The sequence below is a fragment of the Aphelocoma coerulescens genome, chromosome 4 (assembly GCF_041296385.1).
Source record: "Aphelocoma coerulescens isolate FSJ_1873_10779 chromosome 4, UR_Acoe_1.0, whole genome shotgun sequence".
Lineage (NCBI taxonomy): Eukaryota > Metazoa > Chordata > Aves > Passeriformes > Corvidae > Aphelocoma > Aphelocoma coerulescens.
This window is the reverse complement of record NC_091017.1, coordinates 55,523,910-55,544,570: the sequence shown is the minus strand read 5'-3', so window position 1 is coordinate 55,544,570 and position 20,661 is coordinate 55,523,910. Positions and strand designations below refer to the sequence as shown.

Genomic DNA, 20,661 nt, shown 5'->3' with positions numbered 1-20,661 from the left:
TTGAACCCTTCCAGGGATGGGGCATCCACAGCTTCTCTGGGCAACCTGTTCTAGTGCCTCACCACCCTCACAGTAAGGAATTTCTTCCTGAGATGTAATCTAAACCTGCCCTCTTTCAGTTTGAAACCATTCTCCCTTGACCTGTCACTATATGCTCTTGTAAATAGTCTCTCCCTATCTTTCCTGGAAGTTCCCTTCAGGTACTGGAAGGACACAATTAGGTCACTTCTAAGCCTTCTCTTTTCCAGGCTAAACAATTCCAGTTCTCTCAGCCTTTCCTTGTACAAGAGCTGCTCCATCCCTCTAATCAACTTGGTAGCCTCCTCTGGACTTGCTCCAGCAGGTCCATGTCCTTCCTGTGCTGGGACCCCAGAGCTGGATGCAGCACTGCAGGTGGGGTCTCACCAGAGCAGAGCAGAGGGGCAGAATCCCCTCCCTGGCCCTGCTGCCCACGGTGCTCTGGATGCAGCCCAGGACACGTTTGGCTTTCTGGGCTGTGAGTGCCCATGGCTGGGTCATGTCCAGCCTCTCACCCACCAGCACCCCTAAGTCCTCCTCAGCAGGGCTGCTCTAGATGTGTTCATCCCCAGCCTGTGTTGATACTGGGGGTTGTACTGACCCAGATGTAGCACCCTGTACTTGGTTTTGTTAAACCTCATGAGATTTCCATGTGCCCACTTCTTGAGCCTGTCTAGGTCCCTTTGGATGGCATCTCATCCTTCAGGAGCGCCAACTGCACCACTCAACGTGGTGTCATCAGCAAATTTGCTGATGGTGTGTTTGTTACCTTCACCTATGTCATAATGAAGATATTAAATAACACTGGTCCCAATACAGACCCCCTGAGGGCCACCACTTGACACCGATGTCCCTTGAGACTCTGAACAATTGACCACTACCCTCTGGAACTATCCAACCGCTTTCATATCCATCTAACAGTCCACTCATCAAATCCATCTCTCTCCAATTTAGAAAGAAGAATGTAGTGGGGGAGTGTGTCAAAGGCCTTTTAGAAGTCCAGATAAATGACATCTGCAACCCTTCCCTTGTCCACTGATGTGGTTACTCCATCACAGCCAGTATCAGTCAGGCAGGACTTACCTGACCATTATCAAACATGGACACAAAAAGAAAAAGCTTACTAGTGTTACTCAATCCTTACTATCCAGGATGGGTACTAAGATCCTGGACTTACTTGATGTGAATGGCAATGTTTTTGGTACATCAAAATGCTCATTCAGACAGGGAGACAGCTCACTGTCCTGTTCCAAATAAGTCACTTTCACAACCCTGTTTCCACAGCAACATTACATGAGAAGCAAGAACTCTACCAAAAGATCAGTCAGGAAGGAAACCTAAAGAAAGACTGCTTCCAGGGCAGGAAGGCCTTTAGCACACACTCCTGGTTGCTCCCTACCACAAGGAAAAACTTCAGCTCCCAGGCAGGCACATTTCAGGGACAAACCTTAGTTTTCTACAACACCCTTGGGGATTTTCTTACATCAAGAACTAGAAGTAATAGTAATGGCTTAAACCCATTACTTTTCCCTCAATCCAACTTTTTTCTCCTTCATATCAAATATCTCAAGAAGGTAGAAACACATGCACACATTCAGAGCATTGGCAGTACATTTAACTTGGACCAGCAGGAAGGCATGCTTTCACATAGCCAGGAGAAACATACTATGAGACATATTTGAAAACATGCTTTTATACCAAGAAGTACTACATACATCTGAAACAAATCAATGTTACACCTGCAGTTTTATGCACCTGACTGAATTAACCTGAAAGGCTTGTTCAATGCAGGTTTAACAAAACAGCATGTAAGTGATACACTACAAAAAGCAGAGAGTTTAAAAAGTAACACCAGCAAGAAAAAGAATTTACCCACTTTCTCGTGGCCCCTGGGACAGAATTATGTGTACTGTGTATTAGCAGACTGAAATAGCACCAAGTCAAGACAGACAAGGAGAGCAAACACTCACCGACCGTTGTCACGCCCCACGCCCCAGACTCTGATGCTCACGATGGGCTGCGAGTGCAGAACTGTGCGGTCCATGGGATCAATCAGGTTCAGCATGTCATTTTCCAGTATAAGGTACATGTCTTTGCCCTGCAATTCCACACAAAGTACAATTACACAGGACATCACCCTCTCAAACTGGCTGGGCTCAAGGTGTTACATCTGTGCTGTTCAGCTTCATCTTTACTCAAAGTTTTGGTTTGTTCCAAGAGCCAAAGAAAAAAGTTCATATACTTCTGGTATGAAAAAGATCTAAGATGTTATCGTGCTGCTATATTTTTAAACAATCCCAATCACAAAAATCTTTGATGTCTTTTAAATGCAACTCATTCAGACCCAAACTACTGAGTTACTCAACAAATTATGTGTTTATCTTTTTTTCAGTAAATTCTTCCAAATACATGAGAAGTCATGGTCTGTCTTACTACTAAAAGCTTATATATAATAATATATGTAATGTATACTAAATGTATACATTAGTAATATATACTAAAACCTGTGCTTTTGAGGCACGGTTCCTGCCTTCAAAGTGTTTTGTTTCCATAAAATTTAACCAATGGATTATGGGAACAGACAGGAATTTGTACATGTCAAAGAATTTATGGAATACTCTTTGAAGAAAGATTAAAGGGGAAAACCCAGCACTAAGACCTGAATGTGAATTCTGCTAGTGACTGTAGAATCCTGGAGGCAGGACTTCTCCCCGGTTCTTTTGGCATGGAAGAACAAGGATAATGCTTTTTTCTCTTATAGGAAATGAATTTATAGACAATTTTCCTTTTGATGCTAATTCACAAATGCTCATCTTCCTCTTCTTGATAGCATTTGCAATAGGTCTGCTGCCTCTTCTATCACATGTAATATCCCTCTTTTTGGAGGCTGTATATATACTCTGCAGACCGCGAGATCCCACAGAAATGATCCTGGAACTATTGCTGAGCAGTAAGGCAAGCTCCTGCCAATCAGAAGGTGGAAGCTATCAGCTAAATATAGAGTAATTTGTTTCCTCTCTTGTGCCAGAATCTACAAATGAACAGAAAGAATGGACAGGGTCTGAATCCCTACTGACTAATGTTTCAAAACTGACCTTTTTCTTCACCTCAGTGATACAGAAACCCTCTTCCCATTTGGTTACAGTGGCTCAAGTCTTAATGATGTCTAATTTTGTGTCTGTGTGAGAAATACATTCATGTCACTCTGTCAAGGCTTTCTGCCACTGTTTGCAGGCAAGGCAGCAAGGGGCAGGCACTGCTCATCTCCCCTCCCAACCCCAGGTCTCCTAACGGATTCAAAGTGAAGCTGTGACACAGAGCTGGCAGTGCAAGTACCAAGAGGGATGTAGGAGAGATAGGCAACACCTGGTATGTGCAAAGCCAACACAAGCATATTTTGCCTGATGGAAAAAGCACAACTGTGGCCAAGATGCCAGGCTGGATATATAGGCTGCTCCTGGAGAAGCAGAAACAGATGTAGCTGTGATAGTCATGCAAAAAAAAAAAAATGGGGCAAACCAGCAGCACTAAGCTGTTAGTGGCAGACAGAAAAAGAAACATCATAAAGAAAAAGAGGGAGAAATTTGCTTGGAGGTCAGAAGCAGTAAACAAATTGTGTGAAGAATGAAACCAAGTGTCACAAAAATTGCTTTCTGGGCCCATTTTCTACTTATATATTTGTTCCAGAAGGAAATTATTACAGGAAGGTAAAATCTGTTCATCATGCAAAATACACTGGGATTAGAGCAATGAAACTGAATCCAAATTAGCTGGAAAAAAATTGGAGAACGGGCAGATAAGCAACATAAGTCACAGGAAATTATCCTTGCAATGCTCAGGGGGATCACTTGTCCGCAGCCAGAAGCAATATATTTTGCTAAATTTTCTTGCCTTATTATACAAAAGCTATTTTAGAGATGAAAACGCTGCATAGGTCTAAAAAAAATTATTTAGACAGACTGGGAGCTTGAACATGGGCTTTAATGTCTCAGACTGCTGAAGAGCTGCAGAGATCTGATGGTTTGAAATGAGGAAGAGGAAGAGCCATGCAGGGAAAGTGCATAAAGGAAAGAGAGGCTCAATCCCAGCAGTTTTTCTGGAAGTGTTAGAGGCTGCTGTATATAGGTCAATGGCAAGAACATATCTTTTTCATGTAAGTGGTATTGTAATGTACAGAAATGTAACTCATGGCAAAAGAGCAACACAAACAGATGAGTAGCATTTTTGTTTTTAGATTTTACAGAACAGTTCAAAATTTATAGGTAATTTCTTTTGGAGCAAAGGGCATGAAATCCCACATGAAATTCACTAACAAAGCTTCTTCAGGGTCAGGATTTTACCCAGGGTGTGGGAGTTTTCTGTGGTTTGTTCTGCAGTTTTTTAAACCATGAAAACTTGGGGCTACTCCTAACCCCAATTTCACTTTTGTTACATTCTAGCTAAAGTAAATCTTCAGGCAATCTTAAAACCCCTACGTGCAGTCATCTAGCTTCATAATAGATTCCTGCTATAATTGCTCCATCTGATATGTCATGGTGGAGTACAATTTTTTCAGATTCCTCTCTAAAACATGCCTCTTCTAATCATTCTTGAAGCCTTACATTGCAGTCAGGAAAATATGGCTGGATGTAATGAGCTCCTCTAGAATCAGGAAGACAGTTTACTTCAGGAGCTGCCTATTCAAGCACAGTGTCTCTATTGTTTTGTCAGGCTGCCTTTTTTTTTTTAATGAATAGCATTCTTAATTTAAACATCCATTCAAGAGGACCAAAACTTTTCACCAGCTTGGCTTGAAAAACTGCAAGGGTTTCCAACAAAGAACAAGGGGATTGACATAGAGAAATAGAAAAAAATGTGAACATTATCTCTTAAAACAAAACAAAGCATATGAGCTCAAACTAAACAATATATTTCAAGTTGATCAAAGTGCTGCCATCTGAAAAATGGATGAAATTACACACATGTAAAGATATTGGGGTTTTTCTTCTCCTTGGGTCAGCGGTAAGTCCAAAGTCCAAGACTTACACATATCTAATTGCTTGTCTAGCCATATTATCTAAACAAAACTGTTCCCAGGTGTAAGAAAGAAAGGAAAACAAAATTACTCTGTTCATTTATATGTACAATATATATTTCTCACATATAACCCCTTCTGAAGTTATTTCAAATAGATAGAACACTATAAATGCATTCCTTTAAACATAATTTTAATTTTTAAGGGCACTTTCTCCAAGTTGCTCTGCCGTAGAGTCTCGGCATGGCTGCGGTCATATCCAAGACATGGCTGCAGTCATATCCAAGACAGTGAACTCAAGCCACAGACTGCAACAATAATTTGAGAGACTGAATGTTATTTTTCCTGAAATTTATACTGAAATGTAGACAAGTCTTTCTTTTGATTTCTTTTTTGTTTGACAGCGCCATTTCTCTTAGATCACACAAGGGAAAATTACACCATTCACTCTTTTGTCACTTTTGTATTCAGATCTTGTGTGGCAAACCCACATTATTGTAACCCTTCTGAAAATACCTCAGGAGAGAGGTAGAAAATAAGATTTGGCAGAAGTTTAAGTTTTTCCATGAACAATCAAATAACAAAGATGTTTTACTGTGGTTTTGTCTCCTATGCCCTCTGTACATCCTACCTTTTCACTTCGGACCCCTCAACATCTTCCACTTCTTCATCATCTGTCCCCAGCTCACCTATTTTCCACACCACAAAACCTAAAGCTCCCTTCAGTTTTCCCCAAGTTCCCACAGTGTTATCCTCTCTTTGCTGCCAACTCAGAAAGAAGCACAGAGCAACTGTGGTTCAGTCGATGAAGGCACACTGACCCTTCAGCAAACCAAAAAGAGGAAAGATGGGCTCTTTCTTTTTCCCTCAGTGTGTGGGAATCTGGCATCCTTCAAAACTGCATGACACTGGTGCACAGATTCAAGAGTTATTGGAGAGGAGCCAACAGACAGATTGATGATATGTAATTAATTTCCTTCTGAAACACTGATAAAATAATCATCCGAAGATAAACCATCTGTCCCTCAGTTCCAATCTTCTCATACATTTCAGAACCATGAAATGGAAACAAGCCATGCCAGTGTGGGTTTCCTTAAAGCCCTTTGTCATTGCAAAACCTTTCAAAATGTGGTTACAAAGCTTCACATCCAAATCTCTGGTCAGGAGGACGACTTATACTGAATTTCAACAGTTTGGTTTGTGTGTCCCCAGCACTGCCATTGCACAGGTGTGTACTAGCACAGATGTAACATGAAAGCGAGATCTTTGTGGCATCTGCTGTCCTGAGCAGTTTGGAACAAAAATGTCAACATTTTCCCTGAACCCTTTCATATATTGGGCAGTGCCAGGCTGAGGTAGTGAAATCCCAAACACAGAACATGGACATATTTGTCCACAGAATTGTTCCTTTGGGATGTTTTATGATGCAAGAGGGATGTTCCAAGAGGAGGAGAAGTTCACTCTGTTCTTACCTCTCCCCAAATGCCAACAGTGTCTCTGATGTCATTTTTACAGTAAGAGAGTTGTCTGATGCAATTGTTCACAGCAACACTGCTCTTTCCAGGAGCCAGATCTTCTTCTGCCATTTCTACCCAGCCCAGAGATCGCACAGCGAAGCACTATAAAGAAACCAAAAGGTATCTGTCAGACAACAGCAACCGGTAGTTACGGTTAAAGGTCTCCATCTAGAACAGGAAAAAATTTAAGGTCTTGTAGATGGGTTTATGCTCAAAGATAAGTAAATAAAAATATAATTTGTGAATGGCACAGTGAAAACATTGAAAGGAACAAAGAAGAATGCATGAATTGCCATGAAAGGTATCTGTGGAGGTAACAGTAATGCCTTTCAATAAAATACTTCTGTTAAGATAAAGGAGGAAACAAGGCAGCAGTAAATATTAGGACACACAAATACAAAAAAAAAAAGGAAAAAGCAGAGAACTATTGAGTAGAATTGAAATTTTAGCTAGGATCTAGAGCTCTAATTGAACAGGAAGAAAACTGGATTATGTCTCTTGTGAGATACCCACTGTCTGGCTCTTAACCAGAAAATTACATTTTTTTTGTGGATTATAGCAATCACTTCTATAGTAAGTTTACCTAAGGTAGCAAACAATAACTAATTCAAAGCTAAGAAAAAGATAAGCTATCATAAGAGGAAAGTAGACTTCTTCTAGAAGAAATTTAAAATTACCCTTAACATAAAAACTCTCTAATTATACATTTTTTAGCAGGAAGATGTTTAGCCAACCAGAGCACTCAGTTGGCAGAACAAGCCAAGGCAACATTATTTTGCACATATGGTACTTTTTGCAAACAAAACAAAATGGAAGAAATTGAATGTCGCCATCTCTACCCTACATCTTCTAAGGCAGAGACAAAAAAGTGTTAATTCCGAAAAAACACCAAAACCTGCTCATTTGCTCTCAGGCTTTATGGTGGGAGAAATACAGACATCACACTAAGTCAATAGGAGTTTGGCTACAAGACAAGACTTCTTCCAGAGCACGTTACAGGTGTCCCACTCTCAAGTGCGGGTGCACCGCCAGCAGTGGGCACAGCAGGCTTTCTGCTGTACCTCCTGACCAGACACACCCAGTGCTTAAGATGGTCCCCTAAGGTTCAGCAGCAGGAGACCAACACTCGTGGTTCAGCGCTGCTGCCTTGTGCCACACAGCTTTCTCTGCTGGCGGCAGCATCCTGCAGGAGCCCGGGAAAGCAGACAATGATCCTGGGAGCTGCAGGAAGGAAGGCAGCGCCGGGGACTGCTGGGAGCCCTGCTGCCTCCAGCAGCACACTGCCACATGGGCACAGAGCCCAGCAGCTGCAATAGCAGGTCCATGCTGGAGTTACCAATCCTTCTTCTTAAGATGCAGTAAATAAATCAGCTTCAGAGTTCAAAAGCTGAATTCATTTGCCACCCTCTAAAACCTGCTGTGAAATCAGTGAGTTGATCAAGCTCACACACCATCACTGGTGTGCCACTTGGGAACAACTGTCCTCAAAAAAACCCTACCCCAAAACACCAAGGTATTTTAAATATGCATGATATGTCAACGTTGGCAAACTAAGGGATGAATAAAATTCACCAGTGGATAAAAAGATTAATGAGTTTCTCCCTCCCTTTAAAACTTCTCCTTCAGCCTTCTTTCAGTTTGCACAATGCACTCATCCAGGCTCACTTTGCCAAGTAGGAAACCCAGCCTAAGAAACTGCCTTCTGTACCTCTGGTACCCACCCATGAGTCACTAGTGATGCATCTCATCTCAGGTATCAGACAGCAAATACACTCTGCAATTATGTAAAACTCTTCAGTGAGTGTAGGTAAAAAAATTAAAGCCTTTCATGCCTCCAGCTTTTTTGTGGATTTTTTTTCTTTTTTTTTGCTTTGCAGACATGGGAATCAACATGCAAATTCTCCCACGCTGCTGCTTCCTGACCCAGCTCTGCTGGAAACCCACGAAAGTGCTGACTTTCAATTCTAAAGGGCCATGAAGGAGAAGGTGAAAGAGGACACAAAGGAGGGGTCAATACTCAGGGGTGCTCTTCACTTCAGGGCTACACAAGATACTAAAAAAATCATTTTTTAGCAATTAGTAAGGTGGTCTAATCATAAGATTGCAGAATTGTTTCAGGCACACCAGATACTCATGAATCTTGCTAAAAGTGCTGCTATACCCACTGGGGTATTAAATATTTATCTTTGCAAGCTTTAAAAATACTCATTTTTTCTTACCAGAAGAAAGGGGTTTTTTTACAAGTATTTAAATATTAAATTGAATAGCAGAATACTAGCAGAGAGAAACATTAGTGAAGAACTAAATATATACAATAAGCATACTGTTTCCTCATTGCTCTTCACATCTCAACCACATCTACAATTTGTTAGCTGCTCTCTGAACTTAAGGATAAATACAGAATCACAGAATGCTTTGGGTTGGAACAGACCTAAAAGATTATCTAGTTCCAATCCCATGCTGTGGGCAGGGACACCTTTCACCAGACCAGATTGCTCAGAGGCCCATCCAACCTATACAGCCCTTGCACTGAACAGAGTGTATCTTAAGAAGGCCAAAAAATTATGAAAGACTATCAGTTCAACTTGACAGCAGGTAAATCTCTTATTAGTAAAGATGGTGAACTGTTTTGCTATTTTTTTCCTGGCCTTTTTTAATTCTATGTTTCAATTGCTCCAGTGGCAGCATCCACTGTATTTATTCAGCTCACTGTCCTAACAATACAGAATGCAACTCTTGTTTACCCCACATACTGCCCTCCATGCGAAGGACCTGGCTTCCTTCCCTGCTTCTATTCCCTCTTGGTGCTTTCAAGCGAGGTAGACATGAGAAAGTCCCTGGCTTCTGGCACCTGACAAGCTTTTGTTTGTGTATTTCACAAGAAGCCCTTACCATAACCCAAACAAAATGCTTCAGAACAACTTCATGAAAACAAACCAATTTCCCAAAGACTCGCTGCAAACAAAAACCTCTCAACAAACCCTACCTCTCAACAAACCCTAAAAAGACTCAACATGCTACTCACAAGGGAATGCATGTACCTGAGTATACATATAAAAGTAACTTTCTTTTGCTCAAAATACACCTAAAGCCCAAAAAACTTCGTATTTTGTGGTTAATTGAATACATATGCTGATGTGACTCAGCAGTCGTGGCTGACCTTCACATAGATTTTCATAACTAGAAAACAGGAGCACCCAGTAACATGTGACACACACCAGGGTCCACTCAGTATCAGTAAAAGAGAACTATATAAACACACACCTGTGGAGTGGGAGAGGTAGAAGTCTGAGCATGCATGCCTGCACGTCTGTCTTCTCTGCATATTGCCAGCAGCTGGATTATAAGAGATCCACTTCATGTTTTATTGTTGGTTGCTTTTTTTCTCCTTCATTATTTGACTTAGAGGTCTCTTTAAAACAAATGAGCACAAAACCCAGCAGAAACCAACCACCTAGTGTCTCCAGTCAGATATGACCTAATTTTTAGACCATGGCTGGCTGAGTTAGGTGTGACAGCAGAATTGTTTAGTACTTTAACACATTAACACAGCATCATGGTTCTCTGCCTCCCACCAGTGATACTGACAAGCCAAGAGACAAAGTACTTCCTTTGACCTGAAAGAGCTTTGCTAATGCACTCTCTTTTCTTCTGGAACTAACACCTAGAGGCAAACCAAGCCAAGCTAAAAAACAGAGTGTAGCTCTTCTTCATTGAGAGTCTATCAGCTCAGTAAAACAATCGTTCCTAGTAATGCCAGTTTCTTAAGCACCTCTACTTGAGGCTCGCAGACAATTAGTGGCAATTAATAATTATTGGCCTGTCATAATTTCAAAGTAATCCCAATGCCAACTTTTGGCTTATGGTAGTCTGCCTAATTTATTTTCTCTCTTAGAGAAGGTTTCTGTGCCTGGTCAGGCTATCTGCTTGCCCCCAGACTCTTTTCAAGAGCTGGCAAAATAAAAGAGGTTTGAAGAAAAACAAAAGAAGTTGATAAATACAGCAGGATGAAAGATACTTAGGAATTGTATACTGTGTTTGGAACGCTGCTGTTGGGGACCAGGAAGATCAAAGATACTATCACAAACACTTCATGGCTGAGAGAAATGAATGAAAAAATGTCACATAAACCATGGTATGTCAATAATCTTGTATTTTTATCTTGACTAGAGACTTCACATTTCCTGCCTGGCTATACAGGACATTGTGCAAAGAAATTGCACAGAGGAAAAAAATCCACCTTATCACACTACTCACCACACTACTCCATGAAAAGACAGGTCAACAAAAATGAAAACACAAGTATCGCTGCTTGGTTTTACAGTTCTGGGGAACCTATGTTCATGTAGTTGCAAATCCAATTAATGTTTCAGGGTTAATGACCTGTAACCTAAGAACCAAACTCATAAATGCTATCATCTGAACTCTGTATAGAGCTGTAAACCTCTCTTGCAGTGCAGTTCTGATCCAAAACATTGCTTAAAGCTGGGGAACTTTAGGACTGAAGAAATGAACAAACCATGGAGCACACTTCTGCTCTGTGGCATTACAAACCCTTCACCACAGGGCAGGGTTCTGCTCTGCAGCAGCTTTTCCAAGAGGAACCCTGGAAGGAGCTTTGGCAGGGACACAGAACTGCGATGAAGTTCTACCCATAAGCAAATGCACACTCTAGCTGTTGTCTCATGCAGTGCTAAGCATGTAGCATTAAAGAGAATAAAAATAAAATAATTGAGAAAAACAAAGCCAATACAATCCCCTGCTAGAAAGAGGACAAGAGATCGAGTGCACATGACTGATGGCAGGGTAGTATTGGAAACTGGATGGATCATAAAGGCATGGGTAGAAAAGATCCCACTATAGGCTGAAAATTAATTAGAACATCAGTTTGAGAACAACAAACTAATGTACATTACAGGACCACGGAGAGACTGCTTTTCATATTGCACAGCTGTTGGCAGCCACTATGAACACATCTTCATTAAGAGTATGTTTGCCTTGATGCTTTAAATCCGTGCTACTTATTTCTTCTCTACTTCCAAGCCCACAGGACTTGGGACTTGGTTTTGAGCAGTTTCCCTTTGTTTCCTTTTATATTTTTCCTTTTTAAAGGTTATATCTGCCTGCAGACATACGTAAATCACTACAATATTTAATAAGGCCTTTTATCACAGACCACTGAGCAGGTTTGTGCCCGAGACACAGCATGTAGGTCACATAATTAACCATTTATTATGCAGCCAAATCTTTGAAATTTCACTTGCATTTTCTTTGATGGTGTGAAAATAAAACAACCTAGTGCATTATTTTATGCTTTGGAAGATTGAGTATCATAACATATTATCTTTCTATTCTGAGAAGGCAATGAGGAAGAAGTATGTTCCAGTATATTTGTCTGCTACATAGCAAGAAAGATTACATTGATTCCAGATGAAAATATTGGAGAAGACCAAAGATAGACTAACAAGAGAATAGAAAGAACTCAGGCAATTAATGAACAAGCACTTTCATTTAATTGACACAAAGAGACTGCAGTGCATCTACTGTCTCAAAGAAATACTGACAGATGTCACATAAAAGTTCTTAGCTACAAAGAATTCAAAATGCATAATCAAAAACATACTAATAAGACTTTTCAACATTTCCAGCTTCCTGTTGCAGTTCATCTTGTATTACTTAAATTACTGAAAATACACATGAAATAAAAAAATAAGCACAGAAATATTCAGGTCACAACAGAATTCAGAAATCACTAATAAATGCTATTTCAGGCAGATTATTATAAACTAAACTTCCATAGAATTAAATATATGGGCTTTACAAATACTGTAAAATAACATTTATAATAAATTACTTCTTTAGAGGAGGTCAATATTAAATTTTCTGCTCTCACAGTCCTTTACTCATTCTCCAAGTCACTACAGTCTCATTTCATCCAGACTTTCAGACTTCAATATGTAGGATGACAAAAGTCCCTCTCTTGTTTTGAGCCTAATACTTCTGTCTCAGTGGTTCCCCCAGCCTACAGCCAGAGGTCAAATCTGCTCTATCAAGGCAAGAAAACGTTGCAGTAACATTGTGCTGGTCCAAGATTTTTTAAAATCCCAATTTCATTCTTGTGTTTCTGAATCAAGTGAAAATCTAGTCATTTGAGCTAAAAACAGAATGAACACTATTCTCTACTAACACCCTTTCTGAAGAAGAAATTAAAATCACCTTATTCTTTTCTCCAGTCTTCTCAGCAAGAACAGGTTTTCACTGTAGATGCTTTACAGATACCTTGACTTCAGATCCTAAAGGGATGGGTTTATAAACTGCTTTGAGCTGAGGGTGGTTTGGGCTTCCCCATTTAAGAACAGGCAGCCATATTTTTCACTAAAAGCTAGTAAATGATGTTCAAATTCGAGTCTATCTTGCAGAGTAACTGAACTGTTAGGATAACTCAAGCAGATTTCACTATTCTGCAGCACACGAACATGACCCCAACAGACACACACATATGCTTTGTCAGTAGAGACAAGCCCTGCAGGAGTTTACAGAGCATAAACAATGTGTGCATTCGTTTTTTTTTAAAACTAATGCTCTGCACTTGTTAACTTTAACCTTAAGTGCTGTATTTTCCCCCTGTAGGCTCTTCTTTGGGCTGACAGATATAAGTGGTTCTAATGCCAACAGCAGTACTTTACTTAGTATTATGTGCATAATTTCAAAGGGAATATGCATGACATCCAAATTTTAAAAAAACCCATGAAAACCCACAAACAAACAAAACCTCTGAAGAGATCCCAACCTTTAAGTGAACCCTTGACCTTACTGAATCACTGGAGAAAAACCTTCCAGCTTCACTAAAGTCAGAATGTTATGTCTCTTTAGAAGCAACATTACTACAAGTAATTTGATTTCTGCAGAAGTTATGTTTACAACAGGACCCAAAGTCAATGAAGTTAAATCACTATTGATCAAGTCCCACTTTTCAAAAAAGACTCAAATAAGCACAAATCCATAGTCCAGAAATCTTAAGCCCAGGTGGACCTCCCACATTTGAGGACCCATTTACTGTCGCACTGTCTCCTTGGAGGAGATGGAAGCACCATGGAGTCAGCATCTTCAAGCACATGGAATAATGCATAACTGTGCAACATGGCACTATGATGTATGGCACATCTCATGCTTTTACATCTCTTAAGAGATAAATATTATCCCTTTTCTCTTGGATGAAATGCAGAAAATTTTGACAAGGAAAACTTCTCATTTTTTAAAATGAAATTTAGAAGCAGAACTAAAAATAAATATACACGCTGGCTAGAGCTATCTAAATATTTCTCTGTCATTCAACACAATGATCCATTTTAATTGATTTTTAAAAGAACTTCCTCCATAAATGTACCTTTCAGCAAGTCCACAATGGACAAGTAACTCACCAAATTTGTATCACACTGGTTTCAAAATGTGCATGTGCAATATATAACATAAATAAATATACATACTTATATATACATATACATACAAATAAATACCTTTTTCCATTGAAAATCTATGCCATGAAACGGTAAGCACTGTAACATTTCAAACTAGAACAAGCTATTTCACTGAGCTGCCCTACACTGGCAAACTAATGTAAATAATTGAAGAGAAATACAAAAATATCTGTGAGTTCATTTTGTAACAATACGATGAACAGAGATTCAAGAAGCAATTCACAATCAACAGGCCAATCTAAAGCTGAAGCTGACAGAAGCTACATAGATTGTTTTAGAGGTGGAATGGTCAGTCTCAAGCGGGGAATATGACGAGTTGCAAGCTGTGGTTACCTCTGCACTGTGTTAGCAGCGATGCTGGTGAGCTGACAGCAGACCAGACCTCTGCTGGTGGGAGGTCTGCCAGCAATATCAGCCCAGGCTGTGCTAAACTGGGAGTTGCTTGCTGACAGAATCCATTGGTCTGCAGAACAGCCACAGAAACTTTTTGCCTGTGGCACATGAGTATGATGAACTGCTGCTTCTCCCAGTTTCTGTCCATTCCTGAGGGTTCCTTCATCAATTACACACAAAGTACTGCTGGACCACAAAAAGTTTACTGTGTTGCACCATAAAACAGTGAAGAAATTGTGATTAAAAACTATAAAAAATAAGCAACATTAAAATATTAAAAAGTGAAGATTCTTATAATAAAAAAAAATTGTTTAGAGCAGCAGCCTGGGGTTTTTTTGTATTCTACTGAACCACCACAGTTTATTAAATGTCTGTGTACAGCAAGATGCTGTACACAGACTCCAGCCAAGAAAAACTGGACTGGGCACTTCCATGAGAAAAGTACTGAAGATGACACTGGCACTTTGACCTAGTGAAGCAATAGCAACTGCCACCACTGGAAGAAACAGCATCATTAAAAAAAAGAATTAAAATAGGTATATTCATGTTTTCTCAAACACAGCCAGCACTTCCTGGTAGAGAAGCTACAATTTTAAGAGCACTGTTTCCCTTTGGAAATGGGGTCCCATGCCTCAGAGGCCGCAGCAGTGCATTGGGTGTTCCACAGTTGCCATTTCAGAGGCAAGGCTGCCTCCAGTGCTGCCTCACCTGACTGAGCCAGGCAAAGCAACCAGGGAAGCTGCCTCCCCACAAGGACAGTGGTTACTGGCAGGCACCTAAACTGCTGACAAAACCTGGCGTTCATGGCAAAGGTAGGAATTGTTCCAAGGGCAAAGCATGACCCACACAGCTCCCATCTGCATCATTCAACCTCCTGTAATTTACTTGGCATCTGTCTTACTACCCCAACAATAATTCTGGTCAACACACCTGTGGCAGACAAAGCCACTGTCAATACTGGACCTTTACAGGCCATGAAGATACTCTGTTTTGACTTGAAACAGAGGTGTTCCTATGTTTTATCTTCTCTTTCCCAATCCTGCAGAAATCTCACAGCCCATACGCTGTACATTTTGTACAGTGTATCTTAATAAAGCAAATCCTGATAATGCCTCCAAACTCAAGATGTAATTCTTGCATTACAAACTTGGAAACTAATGGTAAATTTTCAAGCATTTTCCATTCTCTTTCACATGAGGAATAGCTTTGCGATGTGTTTTTCTAAGGAAGACTATAAGTAAAAACTCTCCTCTACATCCCTCCTACTGTTTAGGCACTCATGTCCTGATCCTGCATGTTAGGTTCACAGCTAATTAGATCCCAGAGATATATGGGATTCCTAGGAGTGAAAGACATGTAATATTTTGGAGGATCTCAATTATAATCTTGAATGGCTTGAGAAATTAAGCTACATTATCCCAGATATTTATATTTTACATATAATACAACAAAAAAAACATACTGTAACTCTGTATGCCCTTATAAAGTAAATCCATGAGATTTGGGAAAATGCTACATCCTCCTCTGCCCTGAACTCATTTTCATATTTGATTAAACAAGACTCCATTTAGGAACACGGTGGAAGCAAATATCCTCTAGATGGAAATCTGTATTATGATGTACATCACATCCTGACATTAGCATTTTTTACCTAATGACACAACAGATGTCAATAATAACATCATTCACAGAGATAAAGAACAAGCAAACACATTGTCTGAAAGGTCTAATGAGCAACATGAAAAAAAACGATTAAAAAAAAAATCATTAAGGATATATATTTTAGTGCTTTAGTTGGCTATTTCTAAATCTGCTTTTGAAGCGGACCATTTTTAAGCATCATTTACCTGCATCATATCTATAGATGGGAGGGTGCCTTCATGCTGCTAATAGCAAACAGCCAAATTCAGAAACAACAAACCACTTTAGAAACAGCCATCCCCATCACTCAGCATTGCTACTCAGGAGCTGCAAAGGTGGAATGGCGGATTACACCTGAATCAGTTGGTCAGTAAGACTAGTCAAGGCAGATGAACCCCCCACAAAAAACAGAAACTTGAAATTGATACATGGGATTATATATTGTGGTTCCCTTGTAAGAGTAAAGGAATGGGTACAAGATTTTTTCTAGTGCTATTTCATAGGGAATGAAAACAAAAGATTGTTTTGAAAGAAACAAAATCCTAGTCCAAAACCCAAGCCAAAATACAATTTTGGCAGAAAAACTGTTGAGTATACCCTATTTCTCTTTTAGATTTAATCTACTTTTGTAAAGAGACTTAAGATGGAATAAACTCCTCAAATTTAATTAATTGAAATTAATTGAATTGAGGCTTTCTGCAGCATTTCACGAGTTCATGAGAAGACTGTAATGCAGCCTGAGGTGGACTGCTGGGAAATGCTGAATACTCCCTGCTGGCACCAAGAATTTTAGAAGCTACTCTGATTGTATGAAAAGATTATGTACTTCTTTTCAGTGAAACAAATCCTTTCTTGGGATTGCTGGACATGGCAAAAGCTCCTCTCAGGTTAAGTCTTCTCTTGGATCAGAAACCAGATTCATGTCCAGCCCCAAGGATACATGCTGGTCCTATGTCTAGGCAGGGTATTTGCTTCTGGAAAAGACCAGAAGGAAGCAACTATACAATGCCTCCAAAACACATATACCTGCTTCCATAGTAAGAAAAGCAGCCCAGATAAGGATATTAAATCTTTGGGAGCACATAGTATTTTGTAAAATTGTTTTGATAGTGCTATTTACAGGCCACTTTCACAACAGCCACAAGTCAAGTTGCCAAAGGCCAACTGGCTAAACTCTAAAGCCTAGCTAATCCATAAGAATTCATCACCAACTCACTTTCCATGTCCCCAGCTGTGTTTTCATTCACCTACAGGTGAATCACTAAATATAAATATCTGTTATGAGCATCTCCTGATGCTCTCTCTCGGAAATAGTCTCATTCTCTTCCGTTGAGATCCAGAGCATTTACTGGTTTCTAAAGTAGAAAACAGTCTTTTGGAGTAAATGCCTAATACTTCCACAGGTTTAATAAATACATTCTGCCCATTCTTAGATAATTCTATATAGCTGAAACTACTCTAAAATGGTGAGGAGGCTGGAAAAGTGAAGCTTTGCTGAGCAGACTAATGCGGACAGGGAATTTGAAAATCCACGCTTGAAGAAAAAAGGAGAGAATAAAGGCATGTCCAAATGTCTGGCCAAACAGGCCAGTCTGGAAAAGGTTTTAGAGAAAATGAGTCATGTGGGCTTTCCATTTTCCATCCATTCCTAGGGACAATGACAGGTTTCCCAGGAGATTCCATTTCTATGTATGGCCATAAGGAAAAAATTTAGCACCTTCCTATGTTTTTACATAGGGATGTTGTATTTTATAACAATGAAAAAAAAGACAACTCAGAAGAATTTACAGTCTGGGACTGGTAAAAGCATCTTTTGCCTTCCTTGAAACTCAATTAGGAAGGCACACATTGCTCTATAAATTAACCAGGAAGGTTACGATCTGTCTCCTGGGAAGCACCAATTCAAAACTCATTTCTAGTTGTGCATGTTTCACATGCAGAATTAGGATCCTCATCAAGCGCAATGAGCCTTCTCTTCAAGAAATTTCTACCAAAATAAATTGCTGAAATCAAGAAGCTGGATGTAATAACTCTCCTCTTTCCATTTCTCCTTTATGACCTTCTGCAGACAACCTGACCGAGACACCACAGATATGAAACTATGAACTGCATCTTCAGCACACGATACATAGCGAAACATTTGTTCTTTACTGACAATTATGAATGCTTAAATGTCTTGCTGAATAAGTCACTTTTCTTAGAAAAATTACATGAATTATATTACATGCTTTTACCAAAACAGGCATTTTTGCAGTGCTTCAATCTTTGCAGAACTTGACACTCAGGAAGACAACTACTACAGCTTTCCACAAGGTGGCACGGTTCCCTTTGCTGAAATACAGCATTGAACGTGCCATAGAGAAGCTGTTTTCTTCCACAAATGCACTGGCCAATGTCATAAATAGGTTTAAAATCTCTAAAATACCTCTAAAAAAGTTCATTTTACCAAATTCTTCCAATAGATAGTTTAATGAGTTAAAGAAAGCTTCCTCCTCTTACGATGAAATGAAGAAAAAATATCAGGGCTTGCTGCCACAGAAAAGCAAGCTTCAATCAAAGATAGTTAAGGCACATAATATGGCAGGGGAGAGCCTAAAGGGCTAAAAATATCTGATTTTTCCAAGTCATCAGTTTCAAATCCTATCAAACTTCCTTCAGTCTCTCAATATTTGGGGTAAAATGGACTAGCAAGGAGTCCACCTAGCCCAACTCCTTCCCATCCATGTGAGAAATAAAGATCCCAGAGCATTTTCCACAGGTGAAGATTATCCCTGCTGTTTCTGGACCACTTCCCATTCCTGTGACATATGGCCATACTTGGGGCAGAGGCAGATGCAGTGAACAGCTCTGCCCCCAGCCTCTCCTGCTGCATATCAACATCAGCACTGCTGAGCTTCACCTGCAGGACCTCACATGTGGTTATTCCTGCCCCTGCACAGCATCTGCACTGGGCAGAAATCAGGTAAGGTGCTTTGACTCAAGCAATTTTTAAAAAGTCAAAAACATGTCTAGTTTCTCATCTATTTCTTGTCTTGCTCCTCTCAATCACTTCTGTGAATGTTTTAGTGCTCAGTTGTGGTTACCCATTTAAGCCTTATCAGCATAGTTTTGCCTGAACTGGAAAAACAGGACTAGTTGTGATAGACATTTCACACACACCAGATAGGCACCTGTTCCATGAACACTGAAGTTTAAACAGCAAATGAGACAAGGAAGGGAGATAATTACACAAATTGTTTGTCCACAGAACTACTGCCATGGTCCTCCATGCCGGAAGGACTCAAAAAATACTCAGTGCAAATCACCTGGTAAAGTCATAGACATATCAAAATACTGCCTCCCTACAAAGCCTTCCATACTATAAGGTTCATCATGAAAGGAACACCTCTGTCGTTCTCAGGACTGGAACCTAATGCTCCTTACTCTTTCAACTCCATTTACTGTGCTCAGAATTTAGTGCTTGTCACTGTAATGAACACAGCTGAAACCCTTGCTTTGAAACTACCAGCAGGCCAAGCAAAGTACAACTATTTACATCTGATTCAAATATCACAAGCCAAATAATCAAGATGACAAAGAAAATTAAGTGCCCTGATCAGTCTGTTTTCTCTCTTAAAATGTATCATTAATGCTATTAAAATTATCAACTCTCTTACACACATAATTGTTCCTGGAAATAAGTAGTTTCTGATCCTGTCAGCTGCTGCAGCTGTATGGCACAGCCAAAACACTTATTTAAATTACTTGGATTTCCAATTATAAAGATTCATATACACCCTTAATAATGGATGCAAGCACAAGGCAAAACTATCAAGAAGACAAATCTGGAGATAGATATGCAAGCATTCAAAACTTTCTGCTGTTTCTTTCTCCTCAAAACTCTTGGATTACAACAGTAAAAGCTTTGATTTTATTATGGTGCTTCATCACATAATGGTTTAATTTTTCCCTATGAACTGCATTCTCCAAATAGGTTGCATTCTCTCTTCTAAAACATGAAATTTCTTGTTCTAAATTGTAACGTACATGTTAGTAGCTGTGAGCTGAAGTAGACACATAAAAAAGGAAGAGTACTTTAAAAAGGGAAAAACTTGAAATAAAGAGCAAATTCTGTCACTGAATGCCCCCAGAAGCCATCCAGGCATAATAAAAAACAGAGCCCTCTCTCACACAGACAGTCAGTTGTGCAAGAAGACAGTTATTACAGTTGGACAGTAGAATCTTGAGCTCTAAAATCCAATTTCCTGGCTTATGTGATTTTAAAATAAGTCACACTTTCCTCACCCAACTGAATGAAGCTTTAAATCTGCAACTTCCTTTGATGGAATTAGTCTTGCATGGTCAATACCCATTGGGTCAAGAGGAGGGGTACACTTAATTTCAAGGAGACATTCTGCACACTGCAAGTTTATGCTTAAAACTGCTAGATTTTTAATTGTTATACTGTTGTGGATCTTCATACAGACCTTGGCTTCTGGATCACTGTTGATGCTACAAGAATCATCATCATCAGATTGTGGACCATTTCTGTGACATAAAAAAAAAAAGGACAAAATCAGTCTTAAAATCATATGAAAATTACAGCACAACACAAAACAGA

The 20,661-nt window shown here is 39.7% G+C and overlaps 1 protein-coding gene across 18 annotated transcripts in view; it reads right to left on the bottom strand.

Annotated features, from left to right (window-relative positions):
* The window catches only part of APBB2 (amyloid beta precursor protein binding family B member 2), a 166,993-nt gene that overhangs the window by 41,071 nt on the left and 105,261 nt on the right, over positions 1–20,661 (bottom strand). For all 18 annotated transcript variants that reach the window (XM_069014220.1, XM_069014215.1, XM_069014221.1 and 15 more), the window contains 3 exons: positions 20,528–20,588; positions 6,505–6,651; positions 1,989–2,116 (listed from right to left, as the gene is read on the bottom strand). In XM_069014220.1, coding sequence (XP_068870321.1) covers positions 1,989–2,116; positions 6,505–6,651; positions 20,528–20,588 — 336 coding nt within the window. The remainder of the gene's footprint in view (positions 1–1,988; positions 2,117–6,504; positions 6,652–20,527; positions 20,589–20,661) is intronic.